This window comes from Harpegnathos saltator, unplaced genomic scaffold (assembly GCF_003227715.2).
Source record: "Harpegnathos saltator strain DR-91 unplaced genomic scaffold, Hsal_v8.6 scaffold483, whole genome shotgun sequence".
NCBI lineage: Eukaryota > Metazoa > Arthropoda > Insecta > Hymenoptera > Formicidae > Harpegnathos > Harpegnathos saltator.
The window spans coordinates 153,945-176,971 of NW_020230297.1; the positions used below are offsets into that span (position 1 = coordinate 153,945).

The following is a 23,027-nucleotide window of genomic DNA, read 5'->3' on the forward strand; positions in this document are numbered from 1 at the left end:
GGCCGTTGGCTGAGCAAGCGCAATGTATATTCAGCTCTGCGCGTAGTACATTAATAATAGTTAATAAATAAATAGCGAGATAAACCCATCACGTGCTATCGTGGTAATTTAATAGGCAGTTTCGTCGACTACTAAGTGGAGAATACGCGCCGTGTACTAACAGATTCTACAATGACTAATCCCCGAATTAACAAGCCTTGAATATGTAGAGAAACGTGTCTCTCTCTCTCTCTCTCTCTCTCTCTCTCTCTCTCTCTCTCTCTCTCTCTTTCGTCCGTGGCTCCATCACTTGAGAAATTTATTAATTTATGAATTTATAAATTCGAGGATCTCTCTGTCTCTTTCCCTCTCTCTTTTTTCTCCCGTTTCTTCTCCCGTTTCTCTCGTCACACTCCTTAATAATCCGCGTAATTACCTGTTTGAGAATGCGAGATTTCTAAGTACAGAAATCGATATCGATACCGTTGAGTAATTTGCGACTTTATGATTTATGGTGGATCCAACTATCTGTTTACGAACTGACAAACGCGATTAATCATCACACGCGTGAGTACAAATCAATTCAATCTGATTTATATTCCGACGCGAAAAATATTCGTATCTTCAAGAGTGTGAGAGAATCTCGCGGCATCGTGGAGATTCGATAGCGGATGGACGAGCGTCCTGCTTGCCCATTTGTATCGCTTTGAAATAAAAAAGAAAAGAATGAGAGCGATCACGCGCGCGCGCGCATGATGATTGATTCCTCGCGACTGACTAGACAGAAGAAGAGGCAATCGACCTGTGATCGCTATCTCGCCGAGCGGAGACAACCCAGAGCGAGAAAAGCGTTCTCACGATCGCGCGAGAAATGTCCTCTCGCTTAAGGCGAAGTATTAGGTTTCGTGTCTCGGCTTCCCGCGGGAATACCTGAGCAAGTGGCGGGGTTGATAAATTAAACGAAAAGTTATGTGAATGCACACCGTTCCGTGTGTGTCTCGCTACTACGTACACACGTTTATCGGCGCGCGCGCGTGCACACACGAACGTCGTGTATACGCAGGAGGGTCCAACAGAGCAGAGCGGATTGTTGTCCTGACAGGTTGCAGCGAGGTTGTCCCACATGCAGCAACGCGCAGAAAACGAATAGGAACACCCCGGGATCCGGCAACGCGATCGCCTCTCGCTATAAAGCTGCTACCTCAGAAACGAGCTCCTCCCGGCGTCTCCGCCGGGGCAGCCAGTCCTTCATCCCCCCACTCGCCGGAGCGCGGTGAACGGAATTAAATTCGGATCTTAATTTGCCGGAAACATTATTCCCTCCAGCCAGCCGATGCGCTTCGCGGACGCGCGAGCGATATTTTGCGACGGTATACTGATGCCGTTTTGTGCGAATCGCGAGCGAAATTACATCGCTCGTTAATTACGGAATGTATGAATCTAGGTTCTCAGAAAATTATTTCAGCAAACTCATAACTCAAATTCAACAACAAAGTTGTGTGTTAATTTAAGGTATAGACACAAATATTTGCTTTAGAATCAGATTGTGTGAAGAAGTTAAAGATGTGGACAATCTCAGATTACATCAGTGATAAAATTCAGATAAATTCTTTAAGTACTAATAGTATATTTGAAGTCTTAAACAATATTGTTTTTAATGATTTGTATCATATATATAAATTATACAGTTTTGTTTTATAATTCTATGTACAGGGTGTCTGAGATCTCTTGGGAACGAAAAATTGTGGAGATTAATTAGATCAATCTGAGAAGCAAAGTCAAGTAAAAATTGCAATAGTTATTAAGTTATTAAATTGATTGAAAATGACCATATCTGGAAGCTTTTTTAATTGATAACTCGAAAGTTTACTTATTTACAAAATGATAAAAAGACTTTTTCTCAGAATGACCTAATCTACAGTTGTATATAACGGCTATTGTGCCTAGCGACAGGTTCAAAATTCAGGGTTCAAAGTTCAATGTACTCATATCTATCGCTAGACACAATAACCGTCATATAATTGTACACAGAGAGAACGATTTAGTTGAATCTAACAAATGCTTATTTGGAATAGTCCAAATAAATTTTTTGATTGATCGAACGAAGTTTTGTTTGACGCAACAAAAATATTTTGTTGCAGCTTAGTTCCAACAAAATATTTTTGTTGCGTCAAACAAAACTTCGTTCGATCAATCAAAAAATTTATTTGGACTATTCCAAATAAGCATTTGTTAAATTCAACTAAATCGTTCTCTCTGTGTAGATTGGGTCATTCTGAAGAAAAAAGTCCTTTACTATTTTGCAAATAAGTAGGCAAATATTTAATTAAAGGAACCTCTAGATGTGGTCATTTTCAATTATTCATAACTTATTGCGATAATAACTATTGCGATTATTGCAAAATGGTACCTGACATTTCTTCCCAGTTTGATCTGATTAATCTTTACAATTTTTCGTTTCCGTAAGATTCCGGACACTCTGTATATGTAAGTGTACAATATGTATGTACAGAGAGTATCCCATTTCAGTCGACTCATGCAATTATCTTTGAAACTATTAGTGATATCGAAAAATATTTTAAACAAAGGTTAAATTAAAACAGTTTTCCTGTATGACAAATAATTATGTAATCTCCAAATTTGAATCGAATTTAGAATTTGTACGGAAGATGAAATGTCATAAAATGATAAAAAACGATAGAAAAATGGTTAGGTTAGAAAATAAATTTTTGAAGATTTACAATTCTATAACATTATTTCTTTTCGCGTGTAAACAATTAGATTGAAAACAAAACAAAATCTTATAATTTAAATCTCATAAAAGAATTTATAGTGAAAAAACTTTAAAAATTTGTGGGAAGATCAAATTTCATATTATCAGAGGAAATTGATCTGAGTAATTTAGAAGAAAAAAGATATATTTTTCTAAATATATACACAGATAAAACTAATAAATTGCACTCAATTGTATGAATTTAGATGTTTGTCTTCAATCATACATGTTTATCCTTCCTCTCTCTTTCTCGAACACTTTTATAAAATTAGATTTTTTCCATCGTTATATAATGCATTGCGCTTTGTATAGCTCGAATACGATTCTTATCGCACTACACTTTCATTTCTCCTTTCTCTCATTTTCATTTATGCAACGCTACCGATAATGATTTCTTTGGGATTTCTATTGGAATGAAATTAGGGGATATTTTTATTCAATTTTCGATAGTTTTCCGGAAAATGTCAGGCTGAACGGTAAATCTGTTAATATATTGTTTATAAGTGAGGAAATATGTGTTTTATTATTATTATGCAAGTCATAAGGGATCTGTCATAAGGGATTTCCGTCGAGGAGAATTGTGAAACGCACGATAGGCCGTGCGATTCGCGTGGCTTACGAAATCGCACGAATTTAACGCCCGTTATAATCAATGAAGTGGCACCGGACACCTCTCTACGAGCGAGGCCTCGCTCAATTACGCCCCTGGGCCGTTTAATTAATACGCCTATAATTCGCGGCCTTTGCGTAATTATACGCTCACATTGCGGACGCCTGTGTAGATTCGGATAATCCGTGTAAGCCGCGGACTGCTTCGGGTGCTCGCGCTCGAAGAGAAAGACTAAACGGAGAGAGAAAGCGAGAGGAGAAGGAGGAAGAGCGAGATTCGGGCGAAGAGACGGACAGGGGTGGGGCGGGGAAAAAGAAGAAAAGAAAGAAATTTCCGAGTCGCCGACATAACTGAAGTCGCTTTTGCAAACATTCCGAGATACTCGTGTGTGTGTGTGTGTATTCCAGACGTCGCGACGCGACGTTTGTTTTTCGCCTGACCGCGCGAGATCGCCGGCGATATTTTCGAAACTGGTTTAATGCTTGCGACAGGTAGCTGAAGCACGCAGGTTTGTTTCTACCTTCGGGGTATTCCGGTGGTGCGACTTGCACGGCGAATTGCGGCGTGATATTAATGCGAAGTTACCGAGCGCGCGCTCGGCAGATTCCATCTGATGGAGAGCGCTGAATTTCTAAACGCACGCGCCTCTCGCGACTTCATCTGTCATTTATCCCGCACGATCAGGATGACTGGGGATTTCCATTTCTGCCGCGAGTGGCCGAGCACTTTTTGACGCTGCGCATTTTTCCTTCCCTCACAATGATCCTTGGATAATCCTTTGATCTTGAGGAATATCATTAATCGCGTCGCCGAGTGTGAAGGTAATCGCGATTTCAGAATGGATGTTTCATATTGGATGAAACTCGAATGATCTTGCAAATGTTTACCGTTGAACGTTTGAAATACTTTTAATGACAGGAGATGTCGGTAGAATTTCTCAATCCTGAATTCTCCGTTTTTGTAAAACCTGTTCTCATATATGCGTAGATAATTTCAAATCGCCACTGTGTATAATCTCTTTCTTATTTTCATTCGAGATTATATGCTTGAGCCTCAACGCGTTATAATCATTTGCCATTACAAGTTGCAACCAGCTATTCTACTATCCATAGTATCGCGTTCAACATAAATATGTGTCTATTAATCGAAGCTTGGATTAACGATCGGACCTGGTGTATTCCGCCGTGATTGCGATCTACCGAGCAAAAAAGAAAAATACTAATAAATCACCAGTGTAATACCGCTATCAACATGTATTACGTGGATGACGCAATGCTTGATAAATTGCTACATGCAAATCATATCGCGGAGAGCGGATCGATTTCTCGGTAGCTTTTCGCGGCTAATTATTATAAATGGATGTTAATCGATTGCATAGAAAAAGGTATTTGCGTCGTACGACGTGACGTATGAGATTTTCTCCTCGATAAACATTCGATAATGATTCGTCTTAATGGACACTTGAATGACCTTAATATACGTTATCGAGAATGTCTCCTTGAATAACCTCTGAAAAGTTTCAGCCGGCGGTTTTCATAGCAGAAAATTATCAGCAGAAGTTTGAGTGATAAAGCAGTTAACGTTAGTAAGATAAAAGATTGCGATTTGCTAATATGTATGTTAAAGCGATATACATGTGAGTGGGCGAGTTTCGTCAATTCAGTGATCATAAAAAACCATAAAAAGATTTACTATGGAGAATGTATCGTTAAATTTTTGTTCAAATAAAAACGTCCATTACATTAATGCACTGAAACTTTTTTGATATGATCTGTTTAATAAGAAATGACGTATCCGGCAGAACTCGATAAAAAATTTATTGTAATGACTTGGGACAAAATAGACACATATTAGACATATTCGACAGAGACTTGATTAGAACTGTATTGCCTTATTATTAATAACCTATCCAGTCGCCTTTGTTATCAATAATTGTTTGACATCTCCGAGACATACTTTAAACTAATTTAACAATATATTCTTGAGAAACAAAGATCTCCAGATCAATTTAATTTGTTGAACTAACAACTCCTTAACCTTCCACATTTTCTTTCCCTGAAGCTTAAATTTTATCCTGGACCAGTTTTCGATGGGATTTGCATTTGATGACTGACGATAACGGCCAATCTAGTAATTCAACGTCATTTTCCTGATTCCATGCGGTACAAAGACGATTTCAGTACTTAGAGTTATCATCCTCTTTTTAGTATCTATTTTTCGTTTTTCTTTATAAATTATTTTTGGGCAGATGATAATAGAACATAATTTTCATAAATTTTGATTGTTTTGGCAGCGTGTTTATGAAGACATACAAAGTGCTAATTTTTCGCTTTGAGAAGCAGCCTCAAATGTGCACTTTTATCTAGGCTGTTTAACGGCCCGTTGGATGAGTCTATTGTTGGAAGTACACTAGTAGTTTCTAGTATTTGAAATATCTCCCCAAAAGGGAGACTTCATCGGAAAAAATTACACTGCTCCAATCGCGGTCTATATTTCGTTGCATTCAAGCGGTTCTTTCCTGAATGTGTTTTTCAGACAGTAGAAATTTCTTCACTGTGCTCCGATATTTCTGAGTACATATTATGAGTACATATTAGAGATGTGCGAATTAAGAATTTTTGTTGTATCGAATCGAATCTCATTTTTTAAATTCGAATTCGAATCGAATCGAATCTGTGAAATTTCACTCGAATTCGAATCGAATCAAATGAAATCAAATTGAATCATTAAAAAATTTAACATGACTATTAAACATGCAAATAATGATGGAAGATTTTAATATGAAAGGGAATATTGATATTGTAATATCATCTTAAAGTAAAATATATATTTAAATAATTAAAGTAATTTATAATTAAGTTATTAATTATAAGTTAAGTTAATTACAAGTTAAGGGTTCAAACATACAGGCCCAGATGGCTCATTTTGTAGCTGATGTACGCAAACGATAATGTATTTGATTCTATTGAATCCTATTCTATTGAACCTATTCGAATTATTCGGATTTGAATCATAGGGATTCGGATTCGAATTCGAATAGTTCGCACATCTCTAGTACATATACATATCTTATTATGTCACATGATATATTTAGACTTTTTTCTTCAATGCTACTTGTCTACCTCCACCGAAATCATTGATGTTTTTCATTTCTAAATAACAACTCAACCACTTATTTACAAATGCCTTATACTTTTTCATATACTTAATAACAGCCGCTTGGTGCGACAATTTTGGTTCTTTCAAATGTATACAAAGAAACGCGGTTTCAAATTGCGTATGAGATACTAATGACGAAATATGTCTTCTCGTCACAAGGGTCGAACAACAATTGAAGCTTTCTCTACAAAGCATCTCAGGCGAAGTTTTTCTTTACTAGCTTCTTTTGGAATTTCTTGTCTAACGGTTTCTATATAAAATTTTTTTTTGCCGAACACGTTTCCATCAAACATACTGTATGATAAAATAATAATATGGACTCTCTTAGAAATATAATATTAGAAAAACTATATTTATTATAAATATAGAAATATTATATTTATATTACAAGTATATAACATATGTAAAATTCTAAACTTTTCTTTTCCTACAATTATTTTGCGAAAAAAATAATAAATTTTTTAGTAAACTTTATATAATAAAGAATAATATTCTTATAAGAACAATAATATTCTTACAAAATAGCCAATTTAACCTCACACACGATTATGAAAAAATATTACAATAATTTTTTTATAAAAAGAATTGACTTTCAATACATTATTAAAAATTCAGACGGTCGGCTCTATATCTGGCTCTCATCAGTAAGCAATATATAATAAACTTTTTATATAATAAACTTTTTAATAAACAATGAACGATGGTTACAAGTTTTGAAAGTATTTTACATATACAAAGTATTTTACATATGGAGATTTTTTATTATTTTATATCATATACTAAAATAATAGATTCTAAATAAATCAATTAAGACGTTGATGCAAGATTTGAGTTTAGATACGCAATAAAATAATAATAAGATACGTAATACTTCAATGATAAGTCATTTAAGCACGAACTTTGCACAGCTGCTTTTGCTAATTTTTTCAGTACAGTAAAGGATTTAAACTATTTATAGGTAATATCTTTAAACATTTATTCTATAAAATAACGTTTATCTTGTGTTTAGATTTACTGAATATATTTGATGTGGTTTTTTTCAAATTTATTAATATCTTTTTAATGAATAATGAGCAAAGAGACTAAAATCTTATGAAAGTTACTCAGGAGGATGTTTTCGACAATATTTGTCAAAGTTAAGGTCATTAATATTATGTCTATTAAGATAAATTATTACCAATAATTAATATATTTGACTAATGCTATAAATTGGTAAATGGAACAATACATTTCCTTTGTTTATAATCCTTTACTGTACCGGTGTTGGAATTTTGATTTGAAGATTCGAAAAGAGAGAGAAAAAAAAGGAATTGTCAAGGCAAAATAGTAATTATGTATTCAATAATAACGTGTACTAATAGAGAATGAAATTAAATTCAGATTTGTATAATAAACTCTGGTGAATTTGGTCATGACAATGAGAAACAGAAATGAAAAGCATATTCAAGATAAGACTTGTGACTTAAAGAACATTATTATTTAAGGTACTTCCATTATTTAAAATGATCCATTAAAAATAATGGATCTACGAATCAGGGAGATTATTATTAAATTCCGACTTAGATGTCTCGTTGTTCGCGGTAAATTCGTCAAACGTTCTTTTATTAAAATCGGAGCGTCCCGCATAATAAATCATTTGATATATACCTGGAAATATATGATGTATTACTGCCTGCATCTCGGTATCCTATATCCCCCGTCCTGGCTTTTCCATCCAGCATCCTGTTTCCGGTGGTTCTGGATATTTTATCGTAGCTTTAATACTGACACTGACATTTGCGTACATGGTCTGAGGAATTGATGTTACAACAGAAAATTGTATAATTAAAAACTGTATAATTAAAACTGTATAATTAAAAATAATACATCCTCAAATCTCAAAAATTCATCTATTTGAAGGACTACGAAGAAAGTGTATAATATTATGTAACGTTCTCTTTTCGAAACCATGCAACGTTTTTTCATCAAACTTTTTCATAATTGTCCAATCTACGTGACTACTAACAGACTGGAAAAATTCATCAGTAGTCAGCATCGAAAGCACATTTTAAGCAGGATGCAAATATCAGCTATACTGCATTCACATTTATGCAAGATCTGCGTAGAGAAGAGATGGTTGGCTGATTAAAATTGCGACACTTAATCGATTACTTTCGTAATACATTCCGTATCCGGGAAGAAAATTTGTTTTTCGTAATTTCCAAGACATACATTTTCTTATTGGATACAGAATGCGTTGCAAAACTCATTGGAAGAATATGTTGCAACCTTTAATCAATCAACTGCATGTGAGGAAATACGAGAACACTAGGTTTGATAAGCGTGTCAACCCTTATCAAACATAATGTTTCGACGCTCATTTTTACTTCGTAAATATTCATATATACATACATAATGTCGGTAATAAATTATAACACTGTCGACATTTTTTGTTCCATCTAATTAAGGACATTTCTTCACTAGAGTTTGTCATCCATTTTTTTAAGAGTGATAATTAAAGCGACGATTCTAGTGGTTCTTAGCGGATTTTTTTTTAATGTTTTGGGTGTCATGTAGAGTAGTTGCAAAATATTTTCTAAAAGTGTCGAGCGATGAATCGCGCTTTCCTTGTTTCATGTCTCGTGCTGTTTTCCATTTATTTTTCATACAAGAGTCGTGATAAAGTCTACGAATGATATAAAGTTTGATTTTAGCAAAATTTACTTTAGTGACAACACTGACAATTGTGTTAGTGTTGCGTTGCGTTAAAATTTAAACGCACTTGATTATTCCACTTTGACTTAATTTGCAGATGATTGCAATTGATATAAAACCTAAATTTCAACTATCTTAAACAAATATCTTTTTTACTGGTTTTCATTAAAAAAAAATAATTGCAATGCAATGAGCAATAAGAACCAAACTGCCGATTTTGTTCGGTGTAAAAGTCTGTATAATATGAATATATCCATTGTAATATGTACATATTACTGTAAATTGTCGAAATCATTACTGTGGTTATCCTCAGCCTGAGTTGTTATAAAACTAAATAAATGAATAGTCATACATGTCTTGACAAACGCTGAATAAAACAATTCATATGAGTTGTTCTTAAAAGCAAAAGAGTTTCGGATGTACAAAGTACCTGTATCGCCAGTGTTTATAACTCATTTGGATATGAAAATTGTGAGTAATTTATGATTGATAGTAGTTAATATAAAAAGTTGCATAACAAATAGGTGGCAATATTCATTAACATGCACATCGTCCGAGATCTTGTTATTGACTTACTAACCTTATAGGAATATCTGCATTGAGAGTTTGCAATTAGGGCCGGTCCAGAATAGGTTGCAAACATTCAGTTGCGAGTTACGAAGGATGGCAACTACTAGTTGCAAAGTGCTATTTCCAGTTGCAAAGGATAGTCGCGGTTGCTGAAAGAGAATTGCCCAATTCTTAACTTCTTGGCGACAGCAACCGGCAATCGCAACATCTGAACCAATCAAGTACCGAGTTCAGAAAGAAATGAACATAAAGGAAGATAAAGATTGTGTGATATAAATGGTGTAGTCTAATTTTTGATGGTTTTGTAGATATCTTATATGCATTCCGTTATTTGTAAAAAGAAATGGATCCTGAAGAGCAATACGAACATTGTGCTTGAAGCAGTTGGAGAAGAGTGGAATGAGTCTGAAATACGATCATTAATCGTATACATAAAAACAAATCAATCCCTAATTAAAAAAATTGTATCAGATTTTAGAAATAGAGGAAAAAAGATGATGTTTAGAAAATTATTGCTATGTTACTCAACAATAAAACAGGTATTTCCTTTTCATATATCGTCTTTATGCAAAAAATGTGAGGTTAGTTTTAATTCATAGCTTCAATACAGCTTAAGACTGTCAGACATCAAGCAATTTTATTTACTTTTTGTGGTATTAATGCTATTATCTCATTAAAACGACTTTCATTGAACTTCGATTAATTGGCAAAAATAGCCAATATTATGTAACTATTCTGCTAGGTAATTATCGATTAAAATTAATGGACGAAATAAAACGAAAAAGCAGTCGTTCTATTTTCTGATTAGCTATTTCTTCGTAACTAATAACTCTCGATATTTACGGAGTGTCCGGGATCTTTTGGAAATGAAAAATTGTGAAGATTAATTAGATGAAACTGAGAAGAAAAGCCCATTTTGCAAAAATTGCAATAGTTATTAAGTTATTAATGATTGAAAATGATCACATCTAGAGCTTTTTTGATTCATAACTTGAAAATTTGTATATTTATTTGCAAAATAATACAGGACTTTTTTGTTCAAAATGACCTAATCTACAATTATAAAACGGTTATTGCGCCCAGCGACAGGTTCAAGATTCATAGTTCAATATACTCATATCTATTGCTAGACACAATAGCCGTCATAAAATTGCAGATTAAGTAATTCTAAATAAAAAATCCTTTACCATTTTGCAAATAAGTACGCAAACTTTCAAGTTATCAATTAAAAGAGTCTTTGAATGAGGTCATTTGCAATCATTAATATCGCTTAATAACTGTTGCGAATTTTGCAAAATGGGCTTTTTTTCTCAATTTGGTCTGATTAATCTTCACAATTTTTCGTTTTCAAAAAGATCTCGGACACCCTGTATACGTGGATTAGGCGTTGCAATGATGTACAACTTGCAATTGACAACTTGCCACTCCGCAACTGGGCGTTGTAATTTATTCTAGCCCGACCCTTAGTTCTTTCTGCGCTTGAGAGTAAACTATACGGACCACTTTATTCATCATTTGTCAAACTATATATGACTTTTCTCTAAATTGTTTAATTTTATAATAACTCGATCGTGGATGACCACAACAACGGTCAAAATATTTCGATAGTTCATATTAGTATGTGCACTGTAGTAAATGTATATATTTTTACGTTAAAAACGACCGGTTTTTTATTCTTTTTATTATTTGACTCTAATTGTCCATTACACTGTAATTATTGTTTTCAACTAACTTAAGTTTCTATATAAAATCATATCTTTTTACCGGATATGTAGAATTTCAGTCTGTAACGTCAATGACACAAGAAATGTATTTCTTATAACGTATATATCTTTCAACTTTTTCAGTTTTTTAACTTTTGGTAAATATAATCTTAGAATTTACAGATCTTGAATCTTCGAACTAACGATTTTGGTATTTTTTATATTTCTTTACTGAAGTTATTTTTTCGAATCTCCTCGTCGTCGAATTTATCAATTTAATTTTCACATTTCTTCTAATTCTGTTCTATCCTAGACTTTTGCGCTCTTAATTAAGTAGTTACGCTTTGAGGCGCGAGAACAATTATTTATTTTTAATCGGGAATTTATGAAGATTTATTCTAGAATGTAACATAATCCTCGTCGTCGTTGCAAATTAGATACTTATCTCGTTGTTTCACAAAGCAGATGGAAAATTAATTCTCATCAGGATAGTGAAACATTTTAATTTAGTTATCAGCTGCTCATTATAAATTATTCACCGCTATTTAACAACGCCATTACAATGTATTCGCGCTCATTTGTCTTGAGCGCGAATGATCGCGATGAAAATATGTTTGTACATCGACAAGGTGTGCTTTCTCTCTCTCTTTCTCTCTTTCTCTCACGATTGTAATCTATAATGCATCGTAAACTCCTATGGTATCGCGGCCGGCCAGGATAAAATGCGCGCCCGCATCATGTCGCACCGCGTCGTTCTCCCGCATCCTCCACGAAGATGGACTGCACAAATATATCAGGGACACAACGTGCTCTCGTGCGAAGAAATATCATAACAATTAAAAATGTGTCTCGCTTATTTCGAGCGCACGAACGCTATTACTTTTTATTGCATATCTCAAACTCCACCTCAAATTGCGTACGAAGGTGCACACTCGAAATGCCAAAGGCGCGTGAAACTTCGGGCCTTTGGACTCGAAATATCAATGTCACACACCTCTGTTGCCGGTTTCAAAAGCGACACCTCCGATTGGAAAGCTACCGTGCGCCTACCTTTCCCCGGTAAATCGAAGAAAGAAGTCGTCGATTGTTTTCAGGGCTCGGATCTGCGCGCGGCTGTTCGTCGAAATAAGTTATCCGATTGGCCGCGCGACAGGTTTATCGGACGACTCTGTCACACACGGATTCGAGAATGCGTGCATATATGTGCGTGCACGCGTGACTGCGCTCGCTTTGTGTGTATACGCGTGCACACGCGCACGCGCGGGGGTACTCGAAAGTGCATGCGTGTGTGTGCATGTGTCGGGAGCCTGAAGCCGGTCGCGCGAGCGAACGGGACTTAAAAGTCGGGACTGGCGAGATAGGCTCGAAAATGCCCAAAGACTCTCCGGGCCACCTGCAGCCGTTAAGTTTCAACAGTTGCGGCACCGCAGCCGCCTCCATATTTCATATTAGCGATAATATATAAGCCCGGCTACCGTCACACACATACACACGCGTGCGCTCTCTCTCTCTCTCTCTCTCTCTCTCTCCTGCTCTCACTCTCGCTCTCTCCCTTTCTCTCGTTCCCGTCTAAGCTGTCCTTCCGTTTGTCGGTTCGTCGTCCCGCCGCGAAGGCCCGCTCTTCTAGGATCATTCCTGATGTATGCTAACGAGCTAGCTCGACCGTGCCACTCGATTTTGATAATTAGCTCGTCGGCCGTGTCTATTGAGCGCACATCTATCCGCGAGAGTATTCGTTTGTGCGATTGAGTAATAGAAATTTCCTCCGACTTTGTGATCCTTTGGATGCATATCAAATTTAGATGAATTTGGAAAGGACCATAGCGCAAAAGATGTTCGATGGCACAATTGAGAATTTCTATTAATGTCGGAAATAACGGCGGGGCGGGGGGAGGAGAGACGATATCATGGCGTAAAAATGTCCTCGAGGATTTATTCTGGTTTGGAGCTCATTTTAGTCTCACAATTCTGATCAACATTGATACATGTAAATGTAAACGTATCGTACGTGCATATCGCATTTCGCAAATGATTTCCATGATTTATTATTCGTTAACCATGCAATTTGGATATACGTACTCGCTGACGCAAATGTGCGATTATCCATTTATTGTCTTCCGTGGCGAATTTTGACTGGTAAATGTGCAGAATAGCAGCTCCGATTTCTCTGATCTTCACATATGTTATCAAGGACATGTTTCAGAGTAACCTCCTGCAAGTTTTAAGTGGCGATTAGCTTTCATAAAAGAGTTACGAACAAAAGAAGTTTGAGGAAATAAGTATATCTGTGAGCAGCAAATGGAGTATATTTCTTAAATCTTTCGCCTTATACAGCACATATGAGTGGGGGAAAGACTTTGTCAAAATCATCGTTACCTAACCTAACTTATGCATTTTTATACAGGGTGTCCCAGACCACATGTACCATCCGATTTTTTTGTAAACGCGACACTTTAGGGAAAAATGTTTCAGACAAAAGTTGTATGGTTTCAAAATGGACATGTAACAACTATATCATTTTGTTTAGAGATGGCACTACTTTCGAGATATTCACTGATCATTATTTTTCTTAAACGGGAACCTCAATTTTTTATTATATCATCATTTTCTATCAATTAACTTTAACAACTTTTATTTGAACTTTTTTTATTTGCCTAATATTTTTTGAGATATTTAACGGAAACTTGGTAACTTTTTTAATATTTAACTTACGATATCTCGCTATTTGTCGGAAAAAAAATAATACTAGACTTTTTTACTCCATTTGGTCTCAAGAATATATTGTTACAATAGCGTCCTGACTTTTGTTAATTTCATGATTTTGAAATTTCCGAAGGTCAATAAGTGTTTAACATTTTTTAAAGTATATTGTGTCAGAAAAATAAGCTCTATCTATAAAACTTCCTTTTCTAATAACTTTTTAATAAACAAAACTCACAATACTATACGAACTTAGGTCGCACACAGGTCTGTTATTTCTTCAAACTTCTTTCGTCCGCAACTCTTTCATAAAAGGTGACCACTACCTAAAACTTGCAGGAGGTTACTCTGCATCCTTGTCCTTGATAACATATATGAAGATCAGAGAAACCGGAGTTGTACCAGTATTTTGCATATTTCCCTTTTGACTCGAATCATTATTCTACTTTACGTAGTCGCCGTTTCGACCGCACCGCAATTAGTCTCGGCGAGGTGTCCTGCAACGAAGATCGCGAGACTGAAAACGCGTCGAGCTGGAGAAAAGCGAAGCGACGTTAGGAACGACGTCGGATGCGCGCGCGCGGGGGTTACTCGCGCGTTACACGATACTGTCGCGGGGAATTTGTTTCGTCGCGCCACATTGTTTCGGACAGGAAATCGATACGGAACTACCTACCAACCAACCAACCGACCAACCAACCAACCAACCAACCAACCAAACAACCAACCAACCAACCAACCAACCAACCGACCAACCCTGGCCGCGGCCCGGTAGCAACTCGCGCTGTTATCTACAGTATCTACTCGCGACGGAGAGAAGAAGATCTCTTTCTCCCTCTCTTTCTCTTTCACTTTAGTCTGTTCTGGTCCTGGCGAGACTTTCAAGTGACATGCTACGTAGTATCTTTAAAAAAGATGATGGAATGATGAATATCGAATTTTCGTATTTGTAACGTCATTGTCGAAATGCAAAATTATTTGACATTGAAGAGGGGGGGTGAGAGAGAGAGAGAGAGAGAGAGAGAGAGAGAAAGAGAACGGAATTTATCCTTTTGCCGCATTGATTTTCTTCCCGCGGCATACTTCGTCGTAGGATTTCTTCCCCTGTATTTTTTTTCACTTACGGAGATTATGGAGTTATGGAGATTGAGAAGATTGCCAATCTTACTGACCCATTTCTCAAAAGTATAAAAATCATACGTGCAGAGCTATGATAGTTTCTGCTTCTAATCTACCTGAACGATAACCGGTATGATGTGGTATCGTTTGGACGCAAGGTAGAACGAGAGTAAGAGAGGAGGGGAGGAGGAGGGGCGAGCGAAATATATTAACTCGCAATTACGCGTAGAGACGCATACGCTAAATAATTACGCGATAACTTACGATAATCGGCGACTTAAGGTGTGCGTTCGTGCGAAACTTCGTCGCCGATCACGGGCGATAATCGTATTTTATTATCGGGATATCGCGATCGCGATCGTCTCTCTTTCCTTCTCTGGAGAGAGGGGGAGAGAGAAAGAGAGAGAGAGAGAGCGCAGCATGCTCGGCTCCGCCCGGAGAGAAGTAGTTCGCGATACTCGGACTTGGAATTCATTAGGTGGTGGAATCAATTTTTCCTCTCTTTACTCCTGTCGAAAGAGCGATAATCGTATGTCTGTGACCGTTTGCCTGCTTATGTTGCAGATTGTGCTCAACTCGATGCACAGGTATCAGCCGAGGATACACTTGGTTCTTTGTCGACACACCGACAACAGCGACATAAAAATCACCGACCTTCAGAAGGAGGAGCACAAGACGTTTATCTTCCCGGAGGTCATTTTCACAGCCGTGACAGCATATCAAAATCAGTTGGTAAGTTCACGGGGATAATCGAAAGGCTTATAACGTCGACTCAATGAACTACGAGGCAAACTTTTGCTAGAAACTTCATATGGAGATCTGTAAGCAAAAATTTGAACATCTGATTTTGGGAATCGAGAAATTGATGAAAAACCAAGACTATCGGATTTATAAGGAGATAAGAGAATAGTTCTCCAAAGGAATAGTTTTTTATTGCATAAGGCAGAAATGAATTTGAATTTCTTTAACACGTTGACTGCTCAGTGGGTCTTTTATATGTTTCAAAGTGAATTTTTGATTAACGATTATGCCCGAATTTGTGACAGTTGCACGTGTTTTTCCGTTTTTAATGAATTAACTATAATACAAGTACGTATTTTCCTATAAATATACTCACTCTAAATTTTATATATTAGTGGTTATAATAAGTTATGAATAAAATTAAAAGTCATAGTAAGTATTGAAAACATCATGATTACAAAATACTAACGACGATACTACGAAAAATTATTCGTCGAAATTTTTGTCGACAGTTAATGTCAAGTGTCTATTTGTTAGATCTATGGAGTTATTATTATTTAATACTTTTTCAGAATTAAACTGTCAACGAAAAAACAAAACTGTATTCATGATTTACTAAATGATATACAGTCCTTTGAGAAAATATATTATGAATATATTATATTAAAATTTTTCAATGACTTATATGAATTAATTGAATTCGAAAAGTATAACAAAATTAAAATACCAAATATTTAAACTTTCTAATCAAATAAACTTGAGTACATATATATCATTAACTTATTAATTTATTCTTGCGATGATGTTACATTCGGTTATTAATAACATTTATCTTACCATCTTTGTCACAATACAACTTGTATTATCGTAAGCGTTTAATATGTATGATGATAAATAATGTGATTAAAATAAATTATATTATCGTGCGTGTTCATTTATGTTATTTGGAAGTCACCAGTGACCCTTATGGCGCCGCTGAAAAGTCAGATGCTAATCGTCATTGACCCCATTCGGCAGGATCAACATATCAATTGAAATTTAACACGGACGAGTTGTAACGTTGCATCTCACAATCTTTCTTTTATCTCTTTCCTCTGACCTTTTGTACTTGGAACGCAAAGTTAACTTAGTTCATTTTGGGTTTCGGCATTTTATTCCATAACTCGGAGTGCCAGCTCGGTGATGATGAAGTTGAGTAGGATTAAAAAATCTGTAAAGCGCAAAAGACCAATGTCGCTCCTGTTTCCGACGAAGGAATGCGTAATTTGCGAGGCCCCGCTTAAATTTGCAGATAACAAGACTGAAGATCGACAGCAACCCGTTCGCCAAAGGTTTCAGGGATTCATCCAGGCTCACCGACTTCGATCGGTAAGTTCGAAAATTCGTGCGGCCAATTTTTCACGGAGATCCGTCACGTTGATCTCTCCGCCTCCTTCGTTCTCGCGAGAGATTCAGGGCGCGTACGCACTTTTAGTGCGCGATCTTCGTCCTGAAGGACGAGCTTGCTCGCGCTTACGCGCGAGGCGTGAGAGCCTCTGATAGCAATCTTTTCTCGGATATATCTAAACTCGAGTCGCGCGCACTCGAGAGGGTAGGAGGTGAAACGTTTCCGAACGAACTCGAAACCCGTAATTATTCGCGCCGCTATCGGCAGCTGATCGGATAATAATTCAAAACTCGATTAAAATATGCCGCGGAGTTAGCCGGCTAATCTGCTCGCGCGCCGCTCGTCTCGCGCGCGCGCGCGCACGCGCGCGCGGCAGCGCGAGACGAGCGATCCCGGCAGAGAACGCTTTTCTGCATAGCGGTTGTAACGAGCAATCATAGTGTCCATTTATAACGTGCGGACGTTGATCGAGCGTTCTCTAAATTAAAACCTATATTTTCAAATGAAATATCTATAATTCTCGTGTCGGCACGGCGTCGACGTCCCGCTTGGAAGGGGTTAATTAAAACGCGATTAGAGTGTCAGCGCATACGTCATCCAGCCCGGCGATTTCCTCGATTTCTTCTCACGAATTAGCTCGGATTCGGAGCCCGAATTAATCGCCTCCGTCTCTGGAAACGGCTCGGATGAAACTGCGAAGTCGGTGCGGTGTGGATTAATCGCTGAGCCGTCACTCGCCGCGGCTAAATTTACGGAAACGGCGCCCGCGCGGCTGAGTTTCGCACCGGGACCCTCCCTCGGACATCGTCGACCGGCCATTCGCTCGGGAGCATGAGAAATACGCAACGAATAAATGCGTCTCTCCGTTTAATTAAGCGAAATTCAATCTATCGACCGATCGGAAATTCGTTTCGCCCTAGCTGACATCGGGCATGTGCGATTCGCGCGGTGTTCTTCGCTCCGCGGCGTTTCGCGCTTCCGGGGCGGTCTCTCGCTCGATCCTTCGGGATTTCGCGTCACGGACATTCCATCCACTATCGACCACGCACGGCTTTCTCCGCTGATTGCGGCGCGTCACGACCAATCATTACATCTCATTATTATTATTATTATTATTATTATTATTATTATTATTATTATTATTATTATTATTATTAGAACGTCGGCATCTTGATCGCGCGCGCAGAGCCTACTAAATTATCGCTTAGATCTCTATCCCCCCCTTCTCTTTCTCTCTCTCTCTCTCTCTCTCTCTCTCTCTCTCTCTCTTCCTCCTTGTCTTGCGTGCTCATGTCCTGGGCGGAAATTTATACAACGTTAAACGCCGAACGCGAGATCCTGCGCGCGCGGCCGTTTGGCTCCGAAATGGGTGTGCGCGCACGCGGCCGATTTCGAGTTATCCGCGATCATCTATCTGCATGAATGACGATGCACCTGCCCGCTCGCGCATTCTCTCTCTCTCTCTCTCTCTCTCTCTTTCTCTCTCTTTCTCCTCTCAGCACGTTTACGACTGGGGCGGATACACGCGTGACAGAAAAATATATATTTATGCGTGCGCGACTAACTCGTGTATATCCTTTCTGTTCGACGCCGCGCCGTCATCGCGAGATCATTGTTAATGCCGGTGTCACGATGTTCACCGGCGGTTATGTGAGCCGCGATTAATCGATTGTCGATGCTTGTCGCCCGTCATCGAGTCTGCGTGAGAAAGTGTCTTTTAACTTTTTCCACCCGGTGTTATGCGCGCTAGTAGATTTCGACGGAATATTTGAGCTATTTATCGTGTGGATGCTCGGAGGGTGATAAAATAAAATCGTTGGAATCGATCGATTCGAGAACCTCGGAGCGAGATGCATTCAGATTTCTACCGATACCGATACGACAGTCTCGCCAAGTGCAGGGGGAAGAAAGTGGGATTTTTCGTTTCGAGGATTTCCGCAGCACGAGCATCGTATCGTACAAAGGACGAGAAGAAACACAAAAGGGACGAGAGAGAACTCGCAAAATCGACTCGGTCAATCGATTAATTTCACGTAATAACTCGAGACAAGTACGAGAATAAGACGGACACACCTCTCGCACCGTTATAAAGTACGGCGCGGTATCAAGATCGAGGGCTTTGCGTTCAACTTTTCGGGGTCTCTCGGCGCAGCTTTACGCTTAAAAATTGATTAGCTCGCTCCGGAAGAAGGAGGAGAAGGAAGAGGCGATAGAGGCGCTTTCGGTCGCGGGGGTCTCGGATTCGGTACCATATTTTATGAAAAACCGTCCGGCGTTCTTGCACCGCCCATCGATCCTCAGAAATATATTAAGGAACGCAGCGCGCGCTAACCGAGCCAGGACTCTCGAGGCGTCACGCCTCTTCCAATTTGCACGTGATCGCAGCTGGGCCGTGGATGCCACTTTCACGAAAAACTCCCGCTTGGATAGTGGCGGTGTAGCCCACTATCTCGCGCGAGATCGGCCGCGATTAATTAGCCCATATTTCAGAACGCCGCCGCGCATAACTCGCGCAATTAAAGCGCGCATGTTTTTTCTGTCGCGCGTGGCGACCCCGAAAAATCCGCGGCGCGGTCGCCGCGCTGGTGCGCTGCGCCTCGCCCTGGTATCGCTAATGACTTTCACGATCGACGCACCGAAAACTCTAACAGCGCATTTAAGTGTCGCGATTACCGCCTCATTACGATCGGATAAACAGTTTAATTGCGTTCGGCCTCTCTTGTGCGGGGCAGGTGTCTCACGACACGTCACGTCGCCAGCCATGCTGAAAGGACGGAAAGGAGCAATGTGAAAAGAAAAAAAGAAAAAGGACCGACAGGGACGGACGCGAAAGGGAGTAGAAAGGGAGAAGGAGAGGGATGCGATTACCAAATAATCTCTTGAGCTTCGTTTCATTTCCGACGAGAGCATATCATGGAAGACGGATCATTCGCGCAGATTATCAGCGGACACGTGAACTCTCGGCCGCAGCGTGCAGTCTAAACGCTCGAGCACTCGATTCCATAGTTGGATTATTCATTCGGCAGTGCGATTTTCGTGCGCCGACAGACCGAGTCGAATGTGAATCCTCCGCGTTCTAAAACTCGGCTTCAACTTTCGGCTGCCACCGCCGAACTTTCACCTTTGTCTCCTGGCTTGTCTCTTAACTCACCGTGAATTACGCGCTTGTTCATCGTATACGCACGTTTTGACCGCACGGCTATTTTCTTCAACATCACGGCGACAAGCCTGAGGTCGAATGAAAGCAAAAAAAGGAAAAATAGAAATTCCGAATATATATATATATATATATATTATATATTAGGTGTACAAATGAATAATCTACATTTTTCAGCTGAATTCAACGTTTATTTTAAAAGAAAGTAAAACAAATTTGTCAATCAAAATATTCGACGTTGTTTTCTATGACTTTAAGCCATCTTTCAGGCAGTTGATGAATTCCATGTCGGAAAAATATTGTGTCTTTGGACACGATAAAGTCGACAAGCTATTTTCGGATCTCATCCACTGATTTGAAGTGCGTACCGGACAAGGCATGTTGCATCGACCGGAACAAGTGGTAATCGGTACATAGAGAGAACGATTTAGTTGAATCTAACAAACGCTGCTTTGGAATGGTCCAAATAAATTTTTTGGTTGACCGAACAAAGTTTTGCTTGACGCAACAAAAACATTTCGTTGGAACTAAGCTACAACAAGATATTTTTGTTGCGTCAAACAAAACTTCGTTCGATCAATCAAAAAATTTATTTGGACTATTCCAAATAAGCATTTGTTAGATTCAATTAAATCGTTCTTTCTGTGTAGGAACGATATCTGGTGAACACTCCGGGTGTTACAAGACGTTCCAGCCAAGACTGATTATAATGTCTGTCGTCCTAGAAGCAATGCGTGACCTAATCATGCAACAATTTCACAGGACGTTCTCCTTTGCTACTATATGGGCGTTTTCGTTCTAGTTCTTGATTTAAACGGATTAATCGATGTCGGTAGCGGTCCGCAGTAATTGTTTCATTCGGTTTTAATAGCTCATAATAAATCACGCCCTTTATATCCCACCAAATGCAGAGCAGAATCTTCTTTCCGAAGTATTTTGACTTTGCAACCGATGTTACTGGTTCGCCGGGAGTTACCCATGACTATCTGCGTTTCGGATTCTCATAGAGTATCCACTTCTCATCGTCCGTAACAATTTTCCATAAGAAAGATTTTCTACGCTGCTTATTGAGAGGAGAAAGACACACTATCACTCGTAGATCTTTGTTGGCTTCAGTTCATGCCCATTTTCCTTCTTTTTGAATCTTCCCCATTTCGTGTAAGCGTTTGGAAATAGTTTGTCGCGTTACTCCTAACTGCTTTGCAAAGTCTTTTTGCATTTGTGCTGAATTCTCAACGAGCAGTTGCGTTGTTCCAAATCATTATTACCGCACTTCCAAAGGCCTCCAGAACGTTCTTTGTCAGACTGAAAATCAGACTGAAATCGCCGTTTTTAAGCCGTCTAAACCAAAATGCACACACATTGTACGATACAACACTTCGCCGAGAAAGGAACAAATCGATTCGCATGCTCTTGCAGCATTTTTTCTTATTGGAACTCGTAAAGAATGTAGTATCGGATACGTAGCTTATCTGTTGCTATTTTTGATTGTATCGAACTGAATAATCTCTGAGGTTATGTTGAGTCTTCCGCCATACTAAATGTAATTTTTAACAGCTACATGTCAACACTACATAGCCGTAATAGAGTGGGAAAATTTGATTATTTGAAACTTAATTTCTTAGCCGCCTAAAACAGTTTGGATTATTCATTTGTACACTTAATATATATTGTATATATATAGAGAGAGTCCTCTTTTTTTCACGCAAAGGTCGCGTTAGGCCGGAAAGACGTCTTTATTGGGTGTCCGCTATCGATTCGTGGGACACGCGGTGTGTACGCGTGGGTCGATTTGCATAAAACCTTGAATCGCGATCCCGGGAGATCGCCGCGAGTCGCCGCCGTTAACAATTTAGTGGGCGTGCTCGCGTCGATGCGCTGCGGCTACCGGCGTGTCGTTCTTACTTATTAAATGAGGCCGTACAGCCCGCGATAAACCCCGTCGTCTCGGCGAGAAGTCGTCGGCGCTGCGCGCGGCGCGAAGAAGAGGAGGAGGAAGCCCGCCGGCCGGTCGGTCGAGAAAAGCCCGAGCGAGACGCAGGACGACATAAAAGTAACGCTGGCTTTTAATTACGGACCGATTTCAGCACCGTCGTCCCGCTGCGCGCCCTTGGAGCGAATATTAAAGCGATGCGCTCGGTGCCGCGTTTATTGTCAAGTATGCGCATCGGATTATCGTCTCTCTCGCGTCTTTCTCGCTCATCCGTGTCCGTATCCCTTCTCCCCCCCCTCCCCACACTCATCCCTTTCTCTCATTCTATCTCTCTTTCTCTCTCTTTCTCTATCTGTTTAAATTCCTCTCTCTGTCCCGCCGTTATGGCGCAACGAGGCCGGTTGTTGAAAAATTAAGTCGCGCGAGCGCGTCCGGCAAAAACACGCGAACTTCTCGTTTACGATTATTAATAGCCGAAGCGCGCCATCTTCTCGCTCGCGAT

General features: G+C 38.9%; 1 protein-coding gene across 1 annotated transcript in view; it reads left to right on the plus strand.

The window, feature by feature from the left end:
* The window catches only part of LOC105187926 (T-box transcription factor TBX20), a 97,003-nt gene that overhangs the window by 55,147 nt on the left and 18,829 nt on the right, over positions 1-23,027 (plus strand). Inside the window, exons 4-5 of the mRNA XM_011149080.3 lie at positions 15,872-16,039; positions 17,340-17,416. Of these exons, the coding sequence (XP_011147382.1) occupies positions 15,872-16,039; positions 17,340-17,416 (245 nt within the window). The remainder of the gene's footprint in view (positions 1-15,871; positions 16,040-17,339; positions 17,417-23,027) is intronic.